This window comes from Hylobates moloch, unplaced genomic scaffold (genome assembly GCF_009828535.3).
Source record: "Hylobates moloch isolate HMO894 unplaced genomic scaffold, HMol_V3 SCAFFOLD_14, whole genome shotgun sequence".
In the NCBI taxonomy this organism is placed as follows: domain Eukaryota; kingdom Metazoa; phylum Chordata; class Mammalia; order Primates; family Hylobatidae; genus Hylobates; species Hylobates moloch.
This window is the reverse complement of record NW_026652289.1, coordinates 6,670,844-6,690,098: the sequence shown is the minus strand read 5'-3', so window position 1 is coordinate 6,690,098 and position 19,255 is coordinate 6,670,844. Positions and strand designations below refer to the sequence as shown.

The window sequence follows — 19,255 nt, the reverse complement described above, 5'->3', positions numbered from 1 at the left end:
TCTCCTGCCTCAGCCTCCTGAGTAGTTGGGACTACAGGCGCCCACCACTACGCCCGGCTAATTTTTGTATTTTTAGTAGAGACGGGGTTTCACCATGTTAGCCAGGATAGTCTCCATCTCCTGACCTCGTGATCCGCCCACCTCGGCCTCCCAAAGTGCTGGGATTACAGGCATGAGCCACCGTGCCTGGCCCAATAAGTCTTAAGTATATAAGACATAGATAAAATTTAAAAATTATCTTTATTTGCATATGATATAATCGCATGCCTAAAAATCTTTAAAACTCCAGTGAAATGCATTAGAATTGATAAGATGGTTTCTTAAGTTTCTAGATGAAAGAAAAATATACAAAAATTTGTAGGTTTTGTTTACATCAATAATTATAAGTAGTAAGTTAAAATGTAAGAAGGAAAAATATCCCATTCATGGTAGTGATAAAAATCTGTAAAATGTTTAGGAATAAATTTATCAAGAAACATACAGGGCCTCTATGAAGAACACAGTTTAATTTTATTCTGAAGGACACTAACAAATACTGAAGAAATAAACCTGCAGTGTTCCTGGATGGAATGATTTAACAATAAGGAATGAAAATTTTCTAAGTTAATAAATGTTTAGTGCTATTTCAATCAAAATTCTATCTTTTAATTTTTGAAACTAAGAAACGTTATCTTAAAATGTATTTGGAATAATAATTGTCTGAGAGGAGCCAAGAAAATTTTGAAAAAGACTTTGTGTAACAACTTGACTTTCCAAATATTAAAATATGTCCTATAAGCTACAGTGATAAAAGCAGTATTTTGGTCTTGGAACTAATACATATATTTATATGTATATCTGAGAATATATTTATATTTATATGTTTATATTTTTATTTTCATTGTATCAGTATTTATATATAGGATAGTGTAGAAACATCAATTTATATATATTATAGTAAATGACAAATATATAATCTGAATGTAATGGGAAATGATGGTTTATATATAATATAGACATAATTTGCCATCTATCTGGAAGAAAACAGATGTAGACATCGACTTTACATCATATGCTAAATTAAATTCCAGATGGATTAAAGCTTTAATAACAATATAAAGTAATAGAAGTATATTTTAGAGAATAAAAGTTAGATAAATTTGCCCATAAGAAGACTAAAAACTAAAAAAAATACAACAAAATCTGTAAAAACTATAGACTGGAGGAAAACATTTGTAACATGACAGGGCTAAAATTTTTAATATAGAAAGATACTCTAAAAATTGATAGTAAAGGACAAACAACTCAAGTAAAAATGAGCAATGCATTCACTGCAATGTCTACAAAAAGGAAAAAAATCAAATAAAATGGGCAAAACATATCAAGACAATTATTTGAAGAGGAAATAGAAATAGCTAAAAATTTATAAAAAATATGCCCTTATTTCCAATAATGATAAATGTATAAGTGAAACCAAAAATGAAATTCTATTTTCTCCTCAACATATTGGTAAACATTAGAAGTAACAGTCATCTTCACTGGTTATGAGGATAAAGGAGAAGGAGACATTCATATATTGCTGTGGGGATATGAATTGCTGCCACCTTTTTGAAAACTAATAAGAATAACCTCACCATTTTATTCAGTTTAGTACAGTGTTATTTGTGGTGGAAGAAACATATAAACATTTGGAACACCCATTGACTGGGAAATGTTTGAATAAATTATTATATATTTAATATGAAGCAGATGTTAAAAAGAATGATTCAATAGGATCAATCATATGAATTAACCTGGACAAATCTCCATGGTACATTGAGCTGAAAATGAAGTTGTGCATACTGTGTTCCCATTTCTGTTTCAAAACCACAAAAATAAAAGAAAAATGACAATTCCCCCCTAAAATAGCTTTTATGTGTTAGGATGCAGAGGTACCCTGTCACATTTTTAATACTGATTATCACAGGAGGGTGGGATTGGAGGGTGTGTGTGTGGCTTAATTTGCTCCCACGAGCTTGCAGTGCCTCTGTAATAAAAATAACCTGATATTTTAAAAGGCTGGGACCCATTTTTTAAGTCAAAAGAGCATCAGGGAGGAGGTGTAGACCTAGTCCTTCCCCTAACTCACAATGTGACGTTTTCTGCCTTTATTTTCCTGTCTCTGAAGTGTGGGTGGTAATGACTGCCCTACCTACTTAGTGAAGATAAGATTAAGGATGAAGACAAATATAGTTTGAATAGTTAAGACGTTGAAATGCAAGCTATTGTCCTTAAGAAAATTCTCAAACACTCTCACTTTACATAATGCAGGTGACAAAATCACCCAAGGAAGCATTGTCCCATCCCAATGGCGATGTGGTGGGAGAGGCACCGAGCACCACAGAAGTAAACACTGGTGTCTCAAGCCATCATCCCCATGCCAGTTTCCTCAGAATGTCTACTTGGTCCTACTCTCTCTCTCTCTCTCTCTATCCATCCACCCGTCCATCTGTCATCTATCTATTATCTATTCATCTGTCTAATCAATCATCTATCATCTGTATCTATCCATCTGTATTAGTCTGTTTTCATACTGCAATAAAGAACTGCCCAAGACTGGGTAATTTATAAAGGAAAGAGGTTTAATTGACTCACAGTTCAGCATGGCTGGGGAAGCCTCAGGAAACTTACAGTCATGGTGGAAGGTGAAGGGGAAGCAAGGCACCTTCTTCACAAGGCAGCAGGAAGGAGAAGTGCTGAACGAAGAGGGAACCCCTTATAAAACCATCAGATCTCGTGAGAACTCACTCACTATCACGAGGACAGCATGGAGGAAACGGCCCCATGATTCAATTACCACCATCTGGTCTCTCTCTTGACATGTGGGGATTATTGCCATTATGGGGATTATAATTCAAGATGAGATTTGAGTGGGGACACAAAGCCTAACCATATTATCATCCATCCATCCACCTATCTATTATCCATCTATCTATCTATCTATCTATCTATCTATCTATCTATCTATCTATCTATGTCTGTCTGCCTGCCTGCCTGCCTGCCTACCCATCTGTTTGCCCATCCATCCATTCCTCCATCCGTCTGTCTATCTGTCTCTGTACATCATCCATCCATCCATCCATCCATCCATCCGTCCATTTATCCATCTATGTATGTTTACCTGTCTACTTTATCTTTCTACTTTATCTATCTTCTTAATTTTTAATCTCTAAAATTATAAGCCTCCCTCCATACAAGCAATAGAAAACACTGTGTAAAGATAGAATTCTTCGAATTTCTCCTCATCAGCCTGAAGTGGGTGAATTGAAACTCCTCACTTAGGCAGTTTGTTACCCTGCAATGCACATAGGTTGGATCTTTGACTTATCCCAGTCGGCATTTTGGGGTTTGGAGATCCTATGCTCTAGTCGCTAAGTGACCTAATGAGTGGGCAGTCTACGTTTGCTTCATTTATATGCTGTGTGTCTAAATAAGAAAGCCACAGCATGTGTGGCCTGGTTTTTTGTTTTTTTCTTTTTTTTTGAGCTCATATCCTGGGTTTCCTTTTTGACCAGGGATCAGAGAAGGCTGAAGAAGGTGGAGAAACTGAGGCACAAAAAGAGGGCAGTGAAGATGCGGGCAACCTCCCTGAAGCCCAGGAGAAGAATGTGAGTGTTCACTTTTTCACAGCAGTTTGACTGGATTCTTTGCTGTTCAATAGAGACTTTTACAGGGCTTGTACAACTTGACTCTGGGCACAAGCAGTCAGAAAGAGAGGGAGGAGCTGAGTTTAGCCAGGGAGGAAGCAAGTAGTTTCTACTGATGTGTTAAGCACTGGAATCCCGGTGCAGAGAGGGCTAAAGGGAAGACAAAGGAGCCTGAACCCGGGCCAGGAGGGAGCTGGCTAGACAAGGCTTGGAGAATTTGTTGTGGTGTTGTTATGGCTAGGTTAGGTGCATGCTCTTTATAAACAAGGGACCTTTCTGCTTGATCATGATTAATGACAGACTCCTAGCTTACATCCACCCAGGAGCCCTGCCCAGTGGGGAAACAGAGCTAAGGGGGTGCAGTGTATCTGGGGGAAGACAACAGGAACTTGAGGATAAAAATGACTCCTTGGGGAGGGAAATTGACACTCAGTTAATTTAAGTTCAATCAGGGAAATAGCAGATCCTGGTGAAGTCACATGATTAATTCTAAAGGGGTTCCCATGCAGGAGCAGCAGGATAAGGAGTGGGCAATGTTGGGGGACACTGGTTCTGTGAGTGCCAAGCTGAGATAATGGGGGATGGGATGGGCCACTTCTTCAAGGAGTTCTGAAAACGTGCTGGGAAACCAGGCACCAAGGAAGGAGCCTGGTGGGGCTGGGAATGGGGTGCAGGAATTGGTCTGGCCTCCTTGGAGGAGAATGTCAGAGGGCTTCTCCACTGGGTCAGTTGTAGCAAAGACTATTTTTCAAACCCTGATGGTTTGCTAATTTATTTATTCCAGGAGAGGTGTGGGAGCTTTTATGAGAGCTGGATCCTCATTCACCAGATAGAATGTGGCTAGAAAGGGGCTGAGACCCACACCCACACTATGGAAAAAGAGCTGTGGGGCTGGGCATCAATTTGTCGTTACCTTAAAGAATCTAAATTGGGAGGGGTTAGGGAAGGAAATTCTCTGATATTTAGACTTATATTTGAAGTAGACTGCTATTTCAAAATGTTGATACTACAACTCTGAAATTTTTGTTTTAAAGAAAGACAAAATCTTCAATCTTGACCTAGAAGTTAGATGGTGTTTCATGCCTATATAATTCAGAAACAATACTTAAAAAATTAAATATAGTGACCATTTCATTATCTTGTAATTAAAAAATAATCTGTTTCACAATTTGAACTTTGCATGAGTTGCCTAATGCACCCTTACAGTCATATTTATGAATACTTTGAAGTTGAGTTTGCTTCTTTTAAGACATAGAGACAAAGATGAAAAGCATTACACCGCAGCCCCTTTCTCCCGTGAGACCAGCAGGAAGGTGTAGCATGTTTATAATCAGATCCTGCCTCCTATAGCCAGGGTGGGCTTTGCTTCAGCTTCTCAGCCACTGGGCTGGGTTAGTTCTGTGAAGTGATTAATCACCCAGCTTGGACGTTCTCTTTGCTACTACATTTTAAAATTGTGAGCCTTTGACAAAGTCAGTTATAATCTTGTGAATCCTGGTAGGAATTAAAAAACCATTTTTTGTTATTTTTATGTGGGCTATGGTGAAGAAATGACCATAAGTGAAAAATATTTTTATTTCATATGAATATATTACTAACATCATATTATCAAATTCACTTTTCAACTCTTTGATGCCGTTTATCCTACAGAAAGACAGATTCTGACTTCTTCCTGTTTGAAAACCAACACATGCTCTTTTATTTACTTTAATTCAGTTAAATTAGAAAAACCCTCTGTGATTGTCAGTAAACAAATGAAAAATGTTGTAAAAACATGATTAACCCTTATGAGTATATATGAAAATAGGCTGAACTTTAAAATTTAAGAAGGAGACAAACACCACTTAGATATTTAGAATGCTTGCATTTTGTGCTTCAAGAACCTACTGGCTTGTTTTGACGGTCTTTGGTTTGTTGTTAAAAGCTGAGATGGGGCTGGGCGTGTGGCTCATGCCTATAATCCCTGTACTTTGGAAGGCAGAGGTGGGCAGATCACTTGAGGTCAAGAATTTGAGACCAGCCTGGCCAACATGATAAAACCCCATCTCTACTAAAAATATAAAAATTAGCTGGGTGTGATGGCACACGCCTGTAATCCCAGCTATTTGGGAAGCTGAGGTGGGAGGATCGCTTGAACCCGGGAGGCAGAGGTTGCAGTGAGCTGAGATCGTGCCACTGCACTCCAGTTTGGGCAATAGAGTAAGACCCTGTCTCAAAAAAAAAAAAAAATGCTGAGATGGAAGGACATCGTGGGCTATTTGTAAAGGCATCTCTCCTCCCAGGGCACCTCAGGCATAGACAGGCTGATAGGGAATCAGAAAGACAAGGGAGAGCTCTGTGTGTTTTGAACATTGATTTTGAAAGTATGAGACACATCCTAGTAGTTTCTTGTAGGTATGACACCTCAGATAAATCCAAGGCTTTCAAACTTCTGGCTCTGTTGAAACCATCCTGAGGCTATTTCTTTTTGCTCCTCTTGGCTTGCTGTGGTTAAAACAGAGGCGCTCCCCTGGGCTTCCCTCCTTAACCAACACGCTGCGGTGGATACAAAGTTTAGAATACTCGTGGGCCCACATTTGATTCCTAAGACTCCTGGGCAAGGAATGTCAGCTTCCTTTATTTCTTTAAAGTCCCTCTATCTGCCCCATGTGCCCACCACTTGGCTAGCAGGAGCTTCCAGCTGGGTGGGGTGTTTTGAAGACCCTGTCCTCCTGAGGGTCTCACAGCCATCCTGGGGTCGTTAGTGGTGACCGGGCAGGGATTGAATGCTGGTTATTTGTCTGTGGTGGTATTTCTGCTATCTGTCCCTTGGCATGGCCAGACCCTCTGTTCTGGCGGGACACAGACTGGCCTTTCACAGTGGCTGGCCTTCTGCCGCGGACGCTGCTGCCTGTACAGAGTGCCTCGTGCTACTTAAATGCCCCAGCGGTCCCTGGCTCTGTTTCTGTGTATGAGCAGGGCCTGGGCAGTACCCCTCCTGGAAAATCCTTCTTTCCTCCCTGTCTGGCCACCTCTGTCTTGCCAATTCCAAGCTCTTTTTTTTTTTTTTCCCTCAGGGACCACCTAGCTTTATCACCCCATTAGCCTAGGGTTTTGAAAACCAAGGCCTATACTTTCTTCCTTAGGGGTGGAAAGCCAGAACAAATAGGTCGCCTGTGGGAAGAGAAAATAACTCTTACTCTGACCCCTCTACCCCCTCAGCTTTGTGTAGCAGAAACAACAAGTCACAATTCATATCCTGGCGTTCAGCCACGCTTATTATGAGAAGGAATAAAAACAGTTTTAAACATTTTATTCTGAAATAGCTATAGACTCACAGCAAGTTTAAAAAATAAGAGTCTTGGTGCCCTTCACCCAACTTCCCCAAAGGGTGACATCTCATCTAGCCTTAATGAAACCAGAAATGCAATGCATTGGTGCATTTCTGTTAACTAGATGACAAACCATATCAAGTTTTTACCTTTTCTAAAAAAACCTGCCTTCATTTGTGTGTTAAAAACAATTGTAATGTGTGCAGTAAAAACACAAAACAAGCAGAAAACCTCTCTCCAGCACCTGGCAATGTTCAGTTGAGTGATAAACCAGGTAAGTGCCTAAGTCAGGGACAGGCTCATCTGATCTCTGCTATTAAACGTGCACACTCAGTGCACACTTGTAGGCACTCATACAATTCCATTTAATGGAGAGGAATATTTATCTAATGTTTGACATTGATTAAAAAAATCAACAGAAATGGAAACAAAAACTATTATCTTCTTTAATGGTATGGACTTCCCCTGACCACCACCTCAACTTCCAGGGTTCGTAAACACAAGATGCCAAGATGTAAATTCTGTGTAAATTCTGTCCTTGATAAAGGATTGAGGCAGGAGGACTTGGGAAGTCAGAAGGGTGAACACCGAGAAGACCTTGACTTCATGCCTAGGAAGATCTTACCTGTAACTTTAAAAAATAGGGGACCTCATGGGGCCTAGCCTGATAACCCAGGGGAGGGTGAGGGGCTAAGGAACCGGCGCCTCAGGAGTTAAGGAGGAAAACAGAAAGTCAGCTCAGTTTCTGGGCATTCTCTAAGAAATGAATTGCAGACTGGGACATCATGAGAGCTTTAGAAGATGCTGGAAACATTGCACCTTGTGCAGGTTTAGTTTGGTTTTTTTTGATCAAGGTACTATTATTTAAAATTGTATGCTTTGTCAACCCAGTCATCCTATCTGAAAGTCGTGAGGCCCTTTCTTGACAGATAACATGATTATGATCTGTAAACACCCCTCTCTGGCTTCCTCCAATAGCAGTCTTGAGAAAAGTTTCAAGGGGCAAACATTGATGTAGGTTTGTGGGAAGAGTCACGGGTCTCAGGCTGGGTCCCTGGAGTGCCTGCAGCTCGAGAGGACTCTGTCTCTGTCCTCTCATCTCTAGCCGCTGTGGGGCTGGCTGCCCTTGCAGGTCACGCTGGGCTAGCCCTTCACTATCTCCCACGCCTACCACCTGTTCCCAGTGAATGCTGCCTGGCACTCACCACCACGGACACCTGTCCTTAGTTCTGGCCACACGCCACCTCTGCAGTCTGCTTTTCTGGCCAAGTTTCCAACAAAAATAGCTGCTGTGGAAGGTTCTAAGACTTCCCACTTCTGAGGTTTCTCTCTTCTGGCTTTCTCTGAAAAACAAGGTGAAATTACTTTAAGGTGTATGCTTCCTCAAATGATGATTATGTGAGATCTTGGCTTAATTGACCAGATGATTATAATTATCTTAAAAAAATGCTTTTGTGCCTGTAATTACTTGCCAGCCATGAAAGTCAGTTCAAGCATTTTACATAGATGACTTTTAAGGATTTGCCTAATTCCAGTATTTTATAATTCTATGAACCAAGGTTGGAAGCTTAATTATTATTATTTTTATTTATTTATTTTTAGAGACAGAGTCTCATTCTGTCACCCAGGCTGGAGTGCAGTGGCGTAATCATAGTGGGCTCGAGTGATTCTTCCACGTCAGCCTCCCAAGTAGCAGGGACTATAGGCACAGGCCACTACACCCAGTTAATTTTTACATTTTTTGTAGAGATGGGGTCTTGCTCTGTTGACCAGGCTGGTCTCAAACTCCTGGCCTCAAGTGATCCTCCTTCCTCAGCCTCCTAAAGTGTTGGGTTTACAGGCATGTGCCACCACTGCCAGCCATTATTTTTAAAACTAATATATCCCACCTCATTCTGTGGGGGATTTGAAACTGAGCTAGAGTAGCATTACATAAATGCAGTCATTCAACATTTTATGGGCAGATTGAGTGCTGCCACTTGCCAGGCAGGATTCCAGGGACTGTGGAGGGAGCAATGAAAATGACAGAGTCGCTGCTCCCACAGAGCTTATGTTCTGGGGGAGCTTGTGATGATAATATCCAAAGTTCTTCCAAGCTTACTTATCCTTTTGAGGCTAAGTGTTTTTATGCATTCTCTGAGTAATCACTTTCCCCGAGCAGTCACTTTCCCTGCTTAACATATCTTTTAAGAAATTAAGGTCAATTCAGATATTGATAAAGAGTGCTAGGGGCCAGATCCGGTGTCTCACACCTGTATTCCCAGCACTTTGGGAGGCCAAAGCAGGTGAATCACCTGAAGGTCAGGAGTTTGAAACCAGCATGGCCAACATAGTGAAACCCCATCTCTACTAAAAATACAAAAAATTAGCCGAGTGTGGTGGCGGGTGCCTGTAATCCCAGCTCCTTGGGAGGCTGAGGCAGGAGAATAGCTTGAACCCAGGAGGCGGAGGTTGCAGTGAGCTGAGATTGTGCCATTGCACTCCAGTCTGGGCAACGAGAGCAAAACTTCATCTCAAAAAAAAAGAGTGCTAGGTTCCTCCATAGTTGTTGCTAGCTAACTATAAAAGTTGAGACTTACATTCCTATAAGACTTCCTACTGCCCCCCAGGCTAGCTCTACGGTTGACCTTATCTGGTTAATTCATTTGTTTCAGTTGAATATAATTAATAACAATAATTGGATTCGGAAGAATGTAAAACTCTACATAATCAATAATTCTATGGTACATATAATGAATTTTATTCTGATCCTATGTGAAGAAGAAGAAAATCAAAGTTCTTTGAGATCCAAAGAGTTACTAACAGATTTCATGTGTTCTTCTATCCAATCACTAACACATATTTATCGAGCTTGCCTGTTGGTTCCAGAAAGTGGCCTGGAGGGGCCAGACAGTTCTCAGAGATCCAAAAATGAATAAGACACAGGTTATGCCCCCAAATACACAGACTAGTGAGGGAGACAGATAAGTAAATGATGATTATGGGAGCAAGTGAGAAGGTCCTTAACTCAACCTTGTGGGTTAGGAAAGTCTCCTTGGAAATGTCTGAGCATATGCTGGAAGGTGTGGCCAATGTGAGAAAATTGCATGTGACTCAGGATGGCTGAAGTAGAGTGGTGAGGGATGAGGCCAGAGGGGTACGCAGAGCCAGACGGCCTCTTCACTGTTCTAAGGAGGTGTATTAGTCTGTTCTCATGCTGCTAATAAAGAAATACCTGAGACTGGGTAATTTATAAAGGAAAGGGGTTTAATGGACTTACAGTTCCACATGGCTGGGGAGGCCTCACAGTCATGGCAGAAGGCGAAGGAGGAGCAAAGCCATGTCTTACATGGTGGCAAACAAGAGGGCTTGAGCAGGGGCACTCCCATTTACAAAACCATGAGATCTTGTGAGACTTACTACCACAAGAACAGTATGGGGGAACCCGCCCCCATGATTCAGTTACCTCCACCTGGCCCCACCCTTGACACATGGGGATTATTGCAAGTCAAGGTGAGATTTGGGTGGGGACACAGCCAAACCATATCAGGAGGATAGACTATCTTGAGGAGATGGAAGTTTCTAAAGATGAGGGTAGCACAGTAAGGTTGGGTGCTTTTTGGAACGATCTCTCTGGCTGCAGTCTGGAGCACAGATTGGAGATGAGAAAGAAAAGAGGAGGTGATAGTCACTCTTTAGGAGCTTCCTTCAGCAACCCAGTGAGCAAAGATGGCAGTCATGGCAGAGGAGGGGCGAGACATGGGCAGGATTAGGCAGGATTAAAGAGGCATGATCGACACGTCACTGTGAAAGCAACCCCTGGATTTTGCAACAAGTGCCAGACTCTTCTCCTGCACATTATTTGAGCACCAAAACTTGGGGTGTCACCAGTGGCATTTAACGTAAAGATTAGTTTGAAGATTCCCACTGCGGAAAAAGTCCTCTTGCCCTTGACCTGGCTGGCACTGTCAGGCTTTCAAGTTCAGTGTCCGTCTCAGAAATATGAAGGTATTATTCTGGAAATGGCTAAAAACATGAGGTTGGGCCAGGAGATGTGGAAGTGTGTTAGTTCCTGTATAACTTGCTTTCTGTGATATTTATTTATTTATTTATTTTAGATGGAGTTTTGCTCTTGTTGCTCAGGCTGGAGTGCAATGGCGCAATCTTGACTCACCGCAACCTCTGCCTCCTGGGTTCAAGCGATTCTCCTGCCTCAGCCTCCCGAATAGCTGGGATTACAGGCATGCGCCACCATGCCCAGCTAATTTTATATTTTTAATAGAGATGGGGTTTCTCCATGTTGGTCAGGCTGGTCTCAAACTCCTGACCTCAGGTGATCCGCCCTCCTCGGCCTCCCAAAGTGCTGGGATTACAGGCATGAGCCACTGCGCCCGGCCTACCGTCTGTGATTTTTAAAATTTTATTTTATAGACAGGGTCTTATTTTGTCACCCAGGCTGGAGTGCAGTGGCACGATCATAGTTCACAGCAGCCTCAAACTCCTGGGCTCAAGTGATCCTCCCGCCTCTGCCTCTGGATGCCTGGCTAATTTTTAACATGTTTTATAGAGATGGGGGGGTCTTGCTATGTTGCCCAGGCTGGTCTTGAACTCCTGGCCTCAAGTGATCCTTCCATCTCGGCCTTCCAAAGAGCTGAGATTACAGGCATGAGCTGTTGTACTCTGCCACCTTTTGTGATTTTGATTTTTCCGTTATTAATCTTGAGAGGCTGCCTGGTAGTATAACAAGGACACTTAATTAGGAATCAGTAGACTTGCAGTGAGTCCTGATTGTGTTGACTCCTTATCCTGTGACCTTTCACTTTGGCAAATGACTTCCCTCTGTGGCCTCAGTGTCCTCATCTGTATAAACACAGTGCTGGGTAGAGAATGTATATGACTGCAAGATTACCTTCAGTGCCCCCTGTCGATGATTCCCTGAGCTCACTGCCTGAGTTGTAAGGCATTAGGAATTTTTAGGGACTGCTCTTCAGAACCACATTTCTCTCTTTAATTAAAGCAATTGTGGCACTCTGGTTCCAGGGAGGTTTATCGGACCATTCTGGGAAGGGATGGAAAAGCTTTTGTTTTCTTCTTAGAGGCATTTTTAGGAGCTGTAGCCTGGTTATTTTTCTTTGATCTGAAGGAAATAGAAATTCCAGTGGGCTGGGGGCTTGCACAGTAGAGACCTATTTGAGCCTTGGGTGACCCCACCCACTCTTACCTTGCAAGTTTCTTTCTTTACCCAGAAATCAGTATTTAAAATACTATGTGATTCAGAAATGTTATCATTTTGTTCTCATAGAGGAAAAGTTTTTGACCTACTTTTTAAATTTGTTCAAACCTGAAGTAAAGGCATAGTTATAAGGGCATAAAGTCAGAAAAGACATTTTTGTTCAAATTTTTACATTGCTTGCATATGGTCTGAATTTTGCTAGATAGCACTATCAGTCTTTGGTATGCTTTAGAAATAGAATTGAATGTATTACTAAGCAGTATTAATAATTAATTACATTTTCTCAGGAGTTCAACTGATGGGAAACGGTCTTTAATCTCACAATTATTTTAAGAGCTTGAAATGTAATGTATGAAAGAAGTAGGGATCACCCAGCTATCATATCTTTGCTATTTACTTATTTTATGGATAAACTAATGTGTTGTTCATTTTGATTAGCTTGTGTTTTATTATAGTTTGCTTGATTTTCAGATTTGACTTTAAACTTACTTGAATTATGTTTTTTTCTTTAATTTTGATTTATGGATGTAAGGAAGAAGAAGGAGAGACAGCCACAGAAGAGGTACGGTCGACCATCTTCAACAGCTGTGCTTAATCTGCTTAATAAAAACATCTTTTAGGTGGGAGGATTGCAGCTTGAGGCAGGTTCTTCATAACGTAAGAGAGCGATGCAACCCACACACCCAGAAAATCCTCCTTTAACCTGCTGAGAAGGAAAGTAAGTTGGAGATAAGTTTGTCCGAGGGAGGTGGAGAGAGAAACAGGGCTTGGCTGTGGACCCTGTTCGGAGCCCCCTCGGGTGCAGGTGTCTTCCATGGTTTCTCACTGACATCAGGCCAGGCCTGGCTGGAGATGCCTGCTCCTCGTCCTTTTTCACCCTGTTGAATGCTCTGGCTTTAGGAATCCTGCATGGTGGTTAGTGGTGTTTTCATTGAGGGAGGGATTCCTACCTATGTTTATGTTTTTGAACATCTTTGAATTAATCACTTTATTTTCTTGTTGTTGTTTTTTGTTTGTTTTTTTTTTTTGAGACAGAGTCTCACTCTGTTGCCCAGGCTGGAGTTGGTGTGATTTCAGCTCACTGCAACCTCCGCCTCCTGGGTTCAAGCGATTCTCCTGTCTCAGCCTTCTGAGTAGCTGGAATTACAGGCACGTGTCACCACACCTGGCTAATTTTTGTATTTTTAGTAGAGATGGAGTTTCACCATGTTGGCCAGGCTAGTCTCAAACTCTTGACCCCAAGTGATCCACCCACCTCGGCCTCCCAAAGTGCTGGGATTACAGGCATGAGCCACTTCAATGGGCCTGGATTAATCACTTTAAAATGCTAGAGAACTAACTTAAAATTGTGACCACAAGGGTAGGGAGAATAATTTACTAAGTTACATGTATTGTCTAGATGTTTCAGCACAAGGTCATCAACATTAAAGAGGGTCCCAAATGTCAAAAGAAATCCCCCCAAAGAAACTTTTGTTAACTTTTGAAATGACAAAATTCATGATCATTATAGAAAATTTAAAAAATGCAGATAGAAGAGGAAAATGAACATAGCTTTTAACCGTCATTACCCAGAGATAACCATTGTAGCCACACACACACACACACAGACACACACACACACACACACACACACACACACAATCAATTTGTGATGAATACTCTTGTCTCCTTTTTTTTCATGGAATGTGTTTATATTTGGGGAGGTAGTAAGTATAGATCTGCTTCATTATTTTAAATGCTAATATATCAAACCAACCCCTCTTCTTAGACCTAAAGATTATTTCTAGTGTATTCTACACCGTGATTTCTCAATATTTATATCTTTCCAATAATTATTTCTTTTGTTTCTCTCTTGCTAGGCCAGCTTCAAAATAGAATTTTAAAAATAAGATAAAAACATACTGTTAATTTGGAAGAAATTCCAGATTATATATGTAGGTTGCTGATAACTTTTGCTTTAAGAAATTAGCTTGTTATAAGAAAATATAACCAGCTTGTGCATTTAACAGCTCATCCTTTCGGACAAAATTCGATTTGCTGATTCTTTCTGTATTTTATTCTTCTAACTGTGTATATATATATATGGTATATATATATATGGTATATATATGTGTGTGTATATATATATATACCTTCTGAATTTGTACAGGTTATTTGCTGAGAGTCATTTGTTAATATGAGTGGAGACTGTATGCTTAGGAAGGATTATAAAACCTGTTAGAATTAACATGTCATTCTAAAGCACCATTCCAAATTGAGGAGTCTGTGTTTAGAAGGATGATGTTTTTGTGTGTATGTATGTGTGGTATGTGTGGTGTGGTGTATGTGTGATGTATGTGTATTTGTGTGATGTATATGGTGTGTGGTGTGTTTGGTTGGGGTGTGTGTGTGGCATATGTGTGGCATGTGTGGTGTGTGTATTTGTGTGGTGTGTGTGTTTGGTGTGTTTGTTTGTGTGTTGTGTGAGGCTTTGACCTCTAGTCCAGCATTTTACAGTCTTTTTCTCACTGTATCCTTGGCCCTTGTGCTTCTTAATATTAATGTAATTTTCGTTAAAATAAGACGGAGGAAATAGCCACAGAGGGTGTGGAAGGGGAAGCCAAGGAGGAGGAGGAAGCTGCAGAAGGAGAAGAGCCTGGAGAAGACGAAGATTCCTAGGCCTTTTCACACTTCATTTCTTCCACTTCTCCAGGTAGCTACAGGATTCTGGGGTGGAAAAGCTGCTAGTTACCGTACTGTATGCTATCTGTGGCATGTTTTGATTAGTAACAGGAGAAAGGGAATTCCAATTCAAGGCTGTCTGTCTCCTTCCAAAGCCCTGGTCTGCACACCTTTCTGGCAGGGTCCAGCTCCTTTCTAGAGCCGCGGGGCTGCTGACCTTTCGTGGGTCTGTTTCTTGAGCTCTAGGGCACAGAAGGCTATGGTTGATGGGATTTCTAGGAAAAAGTGCACCTTTGATGCAGGGAAGAGTTTTGTTTTGCATTTACTTCCTCTTCTTCCTCTATATAAACTTTATTTGAGAGAAGATACAGCAAGTGTCCTTTTATCAGCATTCTATAACCTCAACCCCTCCACCAACCACATGTACAACCATAGGGGGGTGACTACTGATGTTCAGAATGATGGCAATAAATTATAACCTTAAAAAATCACAAAGCTGCTGTTGAGTCATGAAAGATTATTGCTGCCACAGGTTTAGTTGTAAGTGCTTGATACTCCATTTCCATTTCTATTAACCATAATGCTCCTCTAGAAACACCGGGGGACATGGTGAAGTTCCTTTAGGTATCTTTGACAAGTAAGCTCTTGCTGCCTTCTGGTTTTAAACTTCCCTTGATGATGGAAAATAATTATGTAATTCTTACTAGTTTGAAAAGTGCCACATATTAATGAGCATGTATTAAGTGTTAATAAGACAATGGAATCTGATGATGGATCTTGAGGACACGGGCGAATGCTTAAATATTGTGAGCCACACAGATAGGACAGCATGTGTGAAAACCCTGAAAGACATGAAGTGCATTAGCCGGGCAGGGTGGCTCATGCCTCTGGTCCCAGCTACCCGGGAGGCTGAAGCATGAAAATCACTTGAACCCGGGAGGCGGAGGTTGCAGTGAGCCAAGATTGCACCACTGCGCTCCAGCCTGGGTGACAGAGCAAGACTCTGTCTCCAAAACAAAAACAAAAACAAAACAAAAGACATTAAGTGCTATAAAAATACCTGTTTTTTCCTGATATTTGGCAAATACCTAGGTACATGTTGTATTATTACTAATATGATTGGCTTTGCAACTGAATTTGAGGCGGTAGTTTATTCTCTAGGGCAGCATTGCTCATGGTTTTGCTCTGGAGCTATAAGGGTTTTTAAAAAATTTTTAAAAATGTTAGTCTTTTTATCTCCCATATTATACCTCCACTGAAAATTAAGACGGCTTTTTGGGCTGTTACTCTCAGGAGATAATGATAGAATATGCGCTCATTATTCTCTAAATGAGTGACACTTACCAAACCAGTAAGAATTACATAATTATTTTCCATCGTCAACAGAAGTTTAAAATTATAAGGCAGCAAGAGCTTACTTGTCAAAGATACCTAAAGTGACTTCACCATGTTCCCCAGGCAGGTCTCCAGTTAAAGTCTATGATAAGAATTGGTGCCTGTACAAAGAAGGGTGGATAGAAGGGTTTATTTGGAGAAGGAAGAAGAAATCTTTGGTGCCCTTTAAAAATTGGCTGACAAATAGCAATGCTCTTTGCACCAAAGGCCAATTTGAATAGTAGGGACGTCCCTTCTTAATAGACTTATATAAAAAAACTAATATAAAAAGCACTTAGTCTATTTTTAGAGCATCTTGGAGCTAGTGAGAGTGGCCATCACACTTTGTTATTGGACCATAAAGGTTTTGTCGTTCATTTGCTTGAGTGAGAAAGTGAGTCTAGCCCATGATTTGATGTCTCTCTAGGGAGTTTCTTTCATGCTCTGGACCCACAGACTTCTACTTTAAAACCCTCTGCTTGCCACTTGGTTACAATTCCATTTCTAAGGAGTGGGTTGGGACTCAGTTTTGAAAAAAAGAAAACTGGCAAGCTTAAGATATTCTACCTGAAGAATGGTAGAAAATGAAAATATGATGATATTTATCCTCATACCAGAAACAAAACAAAGCAAAACCCACAGTAACAGACTCGTTGGTCCTGTTTAAATCCATGTCTGTTCACTCAGCTTGGAAAGTTCTTTAAAAATTGTGCAGTTTTAATGTGATAATTATAAAGAAATATTGGATGTGAAATGGCACAGCCGAGAGAGAATCTTTAATGTAGACAGATGGCTTCTTTATAGGCCATTTCCAAAAAAGAAAGAAAAAAAGGCAAGTTACAGTTGTGGCTAGCACATTCTGCCTGTTTCTCTGATGGGTTCTAGTTTGGAATCCAGTCCCTAATAGTCTGTTGTGAGGTCAAAATGCCTGACAGTGAAGGAGTAAACCAGGCAGCACCCTAAATCCCAGCCACTGACTCCCGAAGAGAGTCAATAACCTTTAAAATGCGACATGATGATGCAGTCAGGTATTCTGCAAACGATTTGGCTTCCAAAAACAAACCCATCTCATAACTCATAGATTATCCACACATTTTATTTGAAAAGACGATTTCAGACAGAACAAGGCAATGAATGGAACTATGAAAGAATTCTCATTTCCCATCGTTGAAGTTGGAGTCAGAATCTATTATTTTTATTTTTTTTTTTGAGACAGGGTCTCACTCTGTCATCCAGGCTGGAGTGCACTGGTGAGGTCATGGCTCACTGCAGCTTTGACCTCCTTGGTCTCAGGTGATCCTCCCACCTCAGCCTCTTGAGTCGCTGGGATTACAGGCATGCACCACTATGCCTGGCTAATTTTTGTATTTTTCATGGAGATGGGGTTTTGCCATGCTGCCTAGGCTGGTCTCGAACTCTTAGGCTCAAGTGATCTGCCCACCTTGGCCTCCCAAAGTGTTGGAGTTACAAGCGTGAGCCACCACATCTGACCTAGAATCTAAATTGATGTTTGAGTCCCAGGGCAAATAATGTCCAATATGAGACTGGATTCTACCTCCCCACAGCTTGCCGCTTAATACCTTCCTCTGGTGTAGCCATGAACCATTTAGAGCTCCCCCTCTAGGACCAAGCTGTCATCAATTCAGCCTATTTTCCATGAAAACACAGTGGGAAATTATAATTGAAGATGTTGACTTCCTTATGGTGTTTGATATGTGTTTGTGTAGAGAAAGGATATAAATCTAGCTTAGTTTTCCATGAGACAAATTCCCTTTCCTTTCAGTGGGGAGCAAATGATGACTAGTGGTTTATAGAATAAAAGGCAACACTTTCCTCTATTGTATGTTAAGTGATAAAGATTGTGGTGAATACTCTGTGTCTTTCTCTAGTCTTTCCCTAATATTTGCCTTTTCTTTTAGAAAATGGAAGCTATGAAGCAACATTTCAAATGTCTCTCCACAAACCAAACTCAGCAGAATACTTTGGCTTGAAGCTGGCACACCCGGGGTTCACTGAAGACTTGTGCTGCCTGACCTGGTTAGATGTACATGGATGTATCTCCCAAATCATATGAAATTAAATGTGAAGACAGTTTATGCATACCTTCATGTGCCTGACAGTCTTGGCTTTTGAAGATTTTTTTTTCGTTTTTGCTCTGCATAGCTAGACCATCTTATTAATAATACTCTGAAAAAATGATTTCAAGGCATGGAAGTTCTCTGTGATACAACGATAGTATTTCTTCAGATGCGCCTTATGCTACTTATCTCAGAAACAGGTTTTAAAATGAAGTGCTTTCCAGAAAACCGTCATATAAATAAAGATTAATAGAAAAATATCTGTCCCAAGGAGGATCATTTCATTATTTATAGTCTCTGCTTGCATATGCCTGAACTCCGTCTGTCTGTTGCCAAGTCTAAATCTTCAGCAGCACTTTTCTGTCTGCGTTGGGATCGATGCCTTTTATTGCACTGATTATTTGGTCCATGTTTTCAAATTGCATTGATTGTCTCATTACGTCGTATTTTTTTTTTTTTTATTACACACACGCTGTGCGTATCATCTTTGAAGCCTTATCTAACTGTAACTTTATCATCCACTTGTGTGGGGATGATGGTAAGGAGGGATGATATTAAGGACAGAAATTTGCAACCCAGTGCCCTTTACACGTTTTTGAGCTGAAGGGAGTGGCTGCTTCTGTTTCTCCTGCTGTTGATTGATTTGTAGCCATGGCTGTGGAGACGGGTCCTGTAATTTTTCTTCCTGATGACCAGGAGTGCGTGTTCACCTACAGCTGATCCATCTCCAATGACTTGTACACCAGGTAAGTTTGATAGCATTTCTCTGCTCACCTGCCCGCCTCAGTTTACTGTAGATATTTTTTCTTCCTTGTAAGATTTTGTTGATATTCCCCCTGCTACCTCCCTGCCTATGTGCGATTCCTTGTGTTTTTGCAGCCAACGTTGCTCCTGTATTGTCAGAGGGGCTCATCTCCTTGCTGTGCTCTTTTCCTATTTCATGTTAATTACGGC

At 41.0% G+C, this 19,255-nt stretch overlaps 1 protein-coding gene across 4 annotated transcripts in view; it reads left to right on the top strand.

The window, feature by feature from the left end:
• Positions 1-18,561, top strand: part of SH3BGR (SH3 domain binding glutamate rich protein) — a 70,233-nt gene extending 51,672 nt beyond the window's left edge. For 3 of the 4 annotated variants that reach the window (XM_032174384.2, XM_032174383.2, XM_032174381.2), the window contains exons 4-7: positions 3,534-3,626; positions 12,721-12,750; positions 14,751-14,880; positions 18,143-18,561. In XM_032174384.2, coding sequence (XP_032030275.1) covers positions 3,534-3,626; positions 12,721-12,750; positions 14,751-14,846 — 219 coding nt within the window. In that variant the 3' untranslated portion in view covers positions 14,847-14,880; positions 18,143-18,561. Of the gene's footprint in view, positions 1-3,533; positions 3,627-12,720; positions 12,751-13,223; positions 13,338-14,750; positions 14,881-18,142 lie in introns of those variants that run through there. The other variant, XM_058427508.1, reaches the window with a different exon arrangement.
• Positions 18,562-19,255: the final 694 nt, after the last annotated feature.